Source organism: Prionailurus bengalensis, chromosome B4, assembly GCF_016509475.1.
Source record: "Prionailurus bengalensis isolate Pbe53 chromosome B4, Fcat_Pben_1.1_paternal_pri, whole genome shotgun sequence".
NCBI classification, from domain to species: Eukaryota; Metazoa; Chordata; class Mammalia; order Carnivora; family Felidae; genus Prionailurus; species Prionailurus bengalensis.
The window spans coordinates 83311072-83319937 of NC_057358.1; the positions used below are offsets into that span (position 1 = coordinate 83311072).

At 43.6% G+C, this 8866-nt stretch overlaps 1 protein-coding gene across 1 annotated transcript in view; it reads right to left on the reverse strand.

Moving 5' to 3' along the window:
• NEMP1 (nuclear envelope integral membrane protein 1) overlaps positions 1 to 8866 on the reverse strand; it is a 31644-nt gene that overhangs the window by 20152 nt on the left and 2626 nt on the right. Inside the window, exon 3 of the mRNA XM_043564279.1 lies at positions 1799 to 2054. Within this exon, the coding sequence (XP_043420214.1) occupies positions 1799 to 2054 (256 nt within the window). The remainder of the gene's footprint in view (positions 1 to 1798; positions 2055 to 8866) is intronic.

The window sequence follows — 8866 nt, forward strand, 5'->3', positions numbered from 1 at the left end:
TCCGAGCTGTCAGCACAGAGCCGGACGTGGGGCTCGAACTCACAGACCACGAGATCATGACCTGAGCTGAAGTCGGCAGCTTAACCAACTGAGGGTCAGAGAGGGAGACACAGAATCTGAAACAGGCTCCAGGCTCCGAGCTGTCAGCACAGAGCCGGACGTGGGGCTCGAACTCACAGACCACGAGATCATGACCTGAGCTGAAGTCGGCAGCTTAACCAACTGAGCCACCCAGGCGCCCCGCCTCTGGCTTTTAGAAAGTTCTTCCCTATAACATGATTGTCTCTTTGTAGCTGCCACACACATGATCTACCAGGCCACACAGAATATCATCCCAAGTTCACCCTTCTCGAAGCTAAGAAGCCCCTGTTCCTCTCATTAAGGAAAAAGTGTCTGCTGTTTGAGTGCTGACTAGGTAGGAACATTTTTTTCATATATTTTCTCTTTCATAGCCACAGTCCACAACCCCATTTTAGAGGTTAACCATCTGACCCAAGTTCATTCAGATCATAGGTAGCTTCAGGGCACCTGGGTGGCTCAGTCTGTTGAGCGTCAGACTTGGGCTCAGGTCACGATCTCACAGCTCATGAGCTGTCAGAGCAGAGCCCTGTCAAATCTTCCGTCCCCCTCTCCTGCTCACTCTCTCTCTCACAAGTAGTAAACATTTTAAAAAACCCACTACACTCTTAAAACATAAAATAATAATAATAATAATAATAAGTAGGAGTAGTAGTAATAGTAGTAGTAGTAGTAGTAGTAGTAGTAGTAGTAGTAGTAATGTTACTCTGGGCCCCTGCTCTGGAAAAGTACCTTCCTGGATACCTACCGTCTCCCCCCAAAAAACATTTCAGGAGGACGTTACAATTTGGCACTACGTCAACGGATCCTGAGACAATCTTAAAGCTGCAGCTAAGGATAATTGTAAGTGACAGCATGAGATAGGCAGCAAAGGAAGGGAGAGGTGAGAGCATAATGTGTTTACAAGATATGATTATCCTTAACCCTGTGAGTTTCAACGGTCTCCAGTGGAACTTGGAAACCTCACTTATTTTTCTGTTATGCATTTGATAAGGGTAGAAGGAGGTTTTTTAGAAACAGTCTAGGTTTTATGAGTTACAGCGGGAAAAGGGAAACAGTTTCATTTGAGTCCAAAGCCAATTATCCAGCAATAGGTAGATATCAATGTTTGCTTCAAAAGTGAACAAGTCTCCAAAAGAAACATATCTGATGGTGAATGTTATTTGTATCTTTTTACTTTTTGGAAACGCGAGTTTAACGGCGCCAGGTCCTTGCTATAAGGCCGGTAGGGGCCAGATCTTACAAGGACAGAAGACATTACACAGAAATCACTCCATTTCACTGAATGAAAATGATCCATTCAGCAACCCGTGCCCTGACAGAGCACACGCTCAGAAGGTGTTGCTAATTTGCTGAATGAATGGGATCCCCCCTTTCCAGTGGCAGCTCAGCCTACCAGGAATGGTACTCGGGGCCCCTGACTTTTCATCAGGAAAATCGAGGCCTGTTCAGCGCGACGCAGCCCCCAGGACCGCTTCTCACCCAGCCCAGGCCTCCCTTCCTGTCTCTGCCAGAAGACTCCAGACTCCTCCCCACTCTGGGTAGCTCCCCCAGGCCTCCCCAGGGCCCTAACCCCTCACTGCAGACGAAGCTGCTTCCCCGGCACCACGCCCGCGCCCCACTGCAGAATAACGGTCCGCACCCTGGGGACACTCCCCACTTTTCTAAATATAATCCCCTCAACACCCGCCCCCACGACAGCTGCTGCCCCCGGCGGTACCTGAGCCGCAGGCCAAGCAGCCGGAGAGGACCAGGAGCAGCCGCACTGCCCCACCGCCCCCATTGCCCCCAGCCTTCCAGCCCCCCGGCCCGGCACCAACTGCCGGTGAGACCGCCACTTTCATTCCTCCCGCCGTGGTCGCCTCACGCCGCCTCCTCTTCACGTGCCTCTCCCCAGCAACTAGCCGGAACAGGCAGGGCCAGCAGCCTATCCACTTCAAGACCTGCCCCCTACCATCCAATAGGATGGGCGGAGCCTCGAGCACTCAGTCCTTTACGGACTCCATAATCCCGCCTCTTAGCAACTGCTGCGAGAGGGCGGGAAAAGCAGCTTTCAGCCTATTAGAAAACGGACCCTCACCTTAGCAATGGCGACAGGAAGATCCCACCCCTTAACAACATGCTTCCGTCTCCACTTTATTTACAACTGGTGCAATTGATGGTAAGTTTAACCAATAGAAAATCAGAATGGGCGAGGCCTCTACCAAATTTGATATTAACCTCGAAACTGTCAGAATTGTCTGTCCTCTTTCTTTACTTAAAAAAAAATTTTTTTTCATGTTTATTTACTTTTGGGAGAGAGAGACAGAGCACAATGGGGGAGGGACAGAGAGGGAGGTAGACACAGAATTTGAAGCAGGCTCCAGGGTCCGTGCTGTCCGCGCAAAGCCTGAGCGGGGCCGGAACCCACGAACGTGGGAGATCATGACCAGAGCCGAAGTCGGAAGCTTAACTGACTAGGGCCACCTAGATACCCCATCTTTCTTTCCTTTTTACATGATCTTTTTGTTATGGGTAACTTACTCTTGAAACGCTTTATAAGTAGGGTTCTGACGGACGATTTTTTTTTTTTTTTAAGTAAGACAATGTGTCTCCCAAAGCCCTAGGTGATTTAAAACAAGTCACCAAAAAAAAAAAAAAAAAAAAAAAAATGTATGTCAGTATTTTATGGGAATAAACACCAGCGCTTAAAAATGTAGGCATTTTTGTAGCACTTAAAAATCGGAGGGAGGCGGGGGGGAAGTGCCTGGCTGGCTCAGTCCAAACAGCGAAGAGCAAGAGGCTCGATCTCTGGGTGATGAGTTTCAGCCCCACATTGGGTGTAGAGATTACGAAAATAAACTTTTTATTTAAAAATTTTTTTAATGTTTATTTTTATTTTATTTCTGAGAGAGAGACAGAGAGAGAGAGAGAACACAAGCAGGGGTGGGGCAGAGAGAGAGAGAGAGAGAAAAGGAAACAGAATCTGAAGCAGGCTCCACGCTCTGAGCTGTCAGCGCAAAGCCTGATGCAGGGCTCAACGCATGAACCAGGAGATCAAGACCTGAATCAAAGTCAGTCACCCAACTGACTGAGCCACCCAGACACCCCCAAAAATAAATAAACCTTAAAAATTTTTTATTTTTAACATTAAATAAAAATGTTTATTTATTTTTGAGAGAGAGAGAGTACGCAAGTGGGGTAGAGACAGGGAGCGAGGGAGACAGAGAATCCAAAGCAGGCTCCATACTGGCCGTGCAAAGCCTGATGTCGGGCTCAAACCCACCAACTCTGAGATCGCGACTTGAGCCAAAGTCAGACGCTCAACCGACTGAGCCACCCAGGCGCCCCAATAAATAAATAAACTTTAAAAAATAAAATAAGATAAAATAAAATGTAGGCAGAGGCTTTTGAGGTTTTTTTAAAAGTTGTTTGTCTGTTTGTTTAATAATCTCTACCTTCAACATAGGGCTCAACCTGGACCCTGAGATCTAGAGTCGCCTGCTCTTTAGACTAAGCCAGCTAGGCGCCCATGGCAGTTGGAAGTCAAATGAATGTGAGGATTAAGGGAAAGTTTTTTATTCCTTACAGCGTCTTGTGAGACAAATATCTCCATTGAAGAAGCCAAGGCTAATACAAAGAACCTGCCCAAGATTGCCTAGTTATTTGGGCTGGGCTGCAGTTTCAACCCAAGTCTTACCCAAAGACTGAGTTCTTTCTATGCATCAAGCTGCTTCCCATTACGTGATTTAACACAGTGTGAGGACCTAGAAGAGTGCCTGGCACATAAACAGGTATTCAGTTAATGTTACTAGAAATTGAAGCAATTAATTTTTTTAGAGGATCTGATAGTGGTGGGTAGGAACACTAGAGATGATGGAGTCTAGTGAGTGGAGAGGAAATTCAGGAAAGGAGGTTACTTCAGGGGAAGTTTCAAGCTTTCAAACCAAGATATAGATACCTATCTATAGATAGAGATAGAGATAGAGATGTGTCCCCAAACAAGGTATTTTTAAAAAGTCAATATGGGTCGGGATGCCTGGGTGGCTCAGTTGGTTGAGTGTCCAACTCTTGATTTTGGCTCGGGTCATGATCTCACAATTCATGAGTTCGAGCCCTGCATTGGGTTCTGTGCTGACAGTGCAGAGCCTGCTTGGGATTCTCTCTCTCCCTTCTCTCTCTGCCCCTACCCCATTCTCTCTCTCCCTCCCTCCCTCTCTCTCTCTCTCTCTCTCAGAAATAAATAAATAAACTTAAAAAAAAAGTCAAAATGGGTCTCAGCTATGGGCAAAACAAGAAATTGCATCCTCAAAAAGAAAAGTCTAGGCTATTGCTGCTGCAATAGTAACCCTGTATCTGTGTCACACACATTCCCTTGGCTGATCTGGAGAGGTCAATATCAACAGTAATAAATCACATTGATACTATGTATACTTGATGTCATGCGATGAAAATGGCATTTTATGTCTATGGTTTTCCTCTCCCCAAACCCATAAAACTAACCTAATCATGAAAAGAGCATTAAATAAATTTCAATAGAGGGGCAAACTACAAAATACCTGACTAATGCTCCTCAAAATTACCAAGATCATCAAAAACAAAGAGCCTAACAGCCAAGAAGAGCCTAAGGAGACAAGAACGAAATGTAACATGGTATCATGGATGGGATCCTGGAATAGAAAAAAAAAATTAGTTGAAAACCCAGAATATCTGAATAAACTGTAGACTTTTAATTAATAATAATGTATGGGGTGCCTGGGTGGCTCAGTCCACTGAGTGTCCAACTTCGGCTCAGGTCACGATCTCACAGCTCATGCATGGGTTTGAACCCTGTGTCAGGCTCTCTGCTGTCAGCGCAGAGCCCTCTTCAGTTCCTGTCTCTGTCTCTCTCTGCTCCTCCCCAGTTCCTGCTTTCTCTCTGTCTCAAAAATAAATAAAAACATCAAAAAATTTTAAACAATAATGTATGAATATTGGTTCATTAATAGCAGCAAATGCAGCATACTGATATAAGGCAATGATAGTGGAAACTGGATGTGGGGTATATGGGAACTCTCTATACTATCTTCTCAATTTTTCTGTAAATCTAAAAGTTTTAAAAAATAAACTTGCACACACATGTGCAAAGGTATACGTGCACACACACACATGTGCACATGCACGCACTCTCACTTCTACCAGGCCCCAAATTCCCACCATGCAGAGTTCACTCTTTGGTTTTGAATAAAGGCCAGAGAACAAAGGAACTAATTCCAGATTTGGGAACTAATGCCAGTAGATCACTGACCACTAACTTTTAACATGTGCAAAGGAGGGGTCTCCTGGGTGGCTCAGTCAGTTAGGCGCTGGACTCTGGATTTTGGCTTAGGTCATGACCTCACAGTTTGTGAGATTGAGCCTCTCGTCAGGCCCTGCACTGACAGCGTGGAACCTGTTTGGGATTCTCTCTCTCCCTCTCTCAGTCCCTTTCCCCCTCTCAAAATAAATGAATAAACTTAAAAAAAATTAAAAAAACAAAAACATGTGCAAAGGAGGTATACAATAATGAAACTTTACTGTCCATAAACACATTACACGTTAACATCCAAATAAGTTCTGTCACTTCAAGGTAGTCACTGAAGAAGCTTTTAGTCTTATTTTAATCACGAGGACACTGCTCAAAACACTTTAAGAATCATCTTCAGGGGGTGCCAGCCTGGCTCAGTTGGTAGAGCATGCGACTCTTGATCTTGGGGTTGTAAATTTGAGCCCACATTAGGTGTAGAGATTACTTAAAAATAAAATTAAAAAAAAAAACAACCATCTTCAGAGGCTATAGCACACAATGCAATGAATATTCATTATCTGCAGGTGGATCTGATTTATGCAAATAGCCAAAAGAACTCAGGCCAAGACTGTTGAGTAAATGGGGTGGACAATCTGGAGAGTAAATGTGCTTCAGAATATTTTTGGATTTTAGAAAGGTAATATGGTGCATATAGAACACATAAAGCAACAATCCCAATGGGCCCTGGGACAGCACCCTGTAATCAAACAAATTAATTTTTCTGCAATGAGACATAAATACCCGTATTGGGATAAATGAAAGAGGGATAAATGAAACTATAAATAACCTGTAAGTTTAGGAGGTCCGCCACAAAATAAGTTTAGGTCAGATTAGGTTTTGGTATCAAATGAGTTATGAAAGAGTTTTGGTTTTCATAATTTCTTAAATTTAGGAAGAGGATTGCAGACAATTAATATTTCATGAAGACACTCCATTCCATCTACTCAGTCACCCAAGCTAGAAGTCCAAGAGTTACCCTAAACTTCTCTTCCCCCTCAACCCCTTCGCCAATCATCAAGTCCTACTTAGTTTACTTCCTTTCTTGTGAATGTGTCCTTTCCATCCCATGCCAGCCATGTAATCTAGCACCTTGCCAGCTCTCACATCGACCACTTTGGGTTACTCCAAGCTGGTTTCCCTGCTGTTTTTGCAGCCCTAAAACCCTTCACCCATCCTACTTTTAAATGCAGATCTGCCTATGTCTCTCCCGTGTTATAAAGTCTTTATGATTCCATAGCATCTCAGGTGATGAAGCCCAGGGTTCCTAGTATGATCTAAAACACAGATGTAAAGAAACTAACTACAACAATGCTATTCAAAGGTTGTTACCAATCTGTAATGAAAGCATTTCAAAGTTAAATGTAAGCATTTAGAAACTTTTCCAGCAATTCAACAGAAAATTTTTGTATTTAATGAATCTAATAAAAATACAGATTTTATTTCCCTTTTCTAATAATTCACATGTAGAGTATTTTATAAAAGTAGGGGACAATAGATTAGAATTTTTTTTAAAGATTTTATTTTTTAAGTAATCTCTACACCCAACGTGGGGTTTGCACTCACAACCCCAAGATCAAGAGTCGCATGCTCTACTGACTGAGCCAGCCAGGTGCCACTAGATTGAAATTTTTTTTAATTTTATAAAAAAAAATATTTTTTAATGTTCATTTATTTTTGAGAGAGAGACAGAGTGCGAGCAGGGGAGGGGCAGAGAGAGAGACACACACACACAGAATCCAAAGCAGGCTCCAGGCTCTGAGCTGTCAGCACAGAGCCCAATGCGGGGTTCGAATCCACCAACTGTGAGATGGTGACATGAGCCGAAGTCAGATGCTTAACTGACTGAGCCACCCAGGTGCCCCAGGTTGATATTTTTTGAATTGGTCTTTTACTATATAGAAAAGTGATAGTCTATAATACACTTAATAAAATGGCCTCGTACACCTCCCTGGGCTGGTTTTTAACCACCACCACAGCCTATCCAGCAATAACAAATAATTTCTAGTTTTGGAAACATTATCATTATGTTTCATACTTCCGTGTAAGTTTACATTCTGCTCTCCTGACTTGACTGTCCCTTTTTTCTGAAAATCTATTCATTCATCAAACTCCTGGGCTACGTCATCACGTCCTTTGGATGCCCGTCTAAACTGGTTTCCTACTTCTACCAGAGGCAGAAAACACCACTTGCCCCCTATATTTCTGTCATTATTTGCACCCCTATTATTGCACTATCCCTACTTCCTTAAAGGCAGAGGTTAGGATTATTTGTCTTCGCGAGGTGAAGCATCTCTTCTAAAATGACTAAACTGAAGGACAACACTCTTTAGACTATTTAATTGTAACATGTTACAAAGAGGAAAGAAGAATCATTATTTTATATTCATATTTTTCTGTTACTAGCAAGGATTGCAGCCCTCTACCTTTCACATCTGGACATTTGGGTATGAATTAATTTACCAGAAACTAGCCATTTTATTTTAATTTTTTGATTTAAGTAAACTCTGCCCAATGTGGGCCTCAAACTCATGCCCCCCGCCTCAAGAATTGAATGCTCTACTGACTAACCCAGCCAGACGCCCACAACAGTGGACGTTTTAGAAGGCCAAAGAGCCAGACTTGGGAGACTCACTGGAAACTTCAAGAATGGAGACCTCTCCACCTAACAGTTTTGCCCAGGTTCAGCCCCTTTGGGAGTAAAATGTCTGAATCGCCCTTTTCAAGATTGTTCAGACCGGGAAATAGCATCATCAACACATTCATTTCAGATGGCCCACCAGATACTAGACCTAACCTGGAGAAGTCTTGGGCTGAGGGTGAGACAAGCAACTATAATTGAAATGTGTACAAAGGGCCACAAGGCCACTGATGGATGCAAGGAATTAATTCTGCCTGGAGGGGGTTCAGGAAAGTGACATTTGAGCCAGTCCTCACTGCATGAGCTGGATTTGGCCCGGTAGAAAAGGAGCAGAGGGGAATGTGAGCAGTTTAGTCTGCTAGATGAAAATCTACACGTGCCCAGGAATGACAATCCTTCTGGTTAGCAATTTCCTCACTCCTCTTCCACCCACTTTCTTCACAATCGTTTCCCCTGTTCTTGGAAAATTGGGACTCGGAATACTGTTTCCCTTCCTGGAAGGGACCAGTGTAGACAATATATTAATCCTCCATCAAATGGAATCCGTTGCCGTGCTCTTTGTGTGCCTCTGAGAACACTCAGGTGGGGGAGAAGGGAAGCAGGTGAGTCAAGTACGGAAGTGGTCCCGAGACACATTGAGGAGAATGGGGCTCAACGGAGAAAAAGAGAAGAAATTAAGATTTTTGTAGTTGTGCTACCCTCTTTTTTATCATCCCCCCCCCCCCCCCATCAATCTTTTATCTTTGTTTTCTATAGCTTCTCATAGTCTCAGTCTCTTTGTCTCTGTCTCTCCATTTGCAAAAGGCTGGAAATTCCTAGTTCTCAACGGAAGGGAGTAGGAGGAG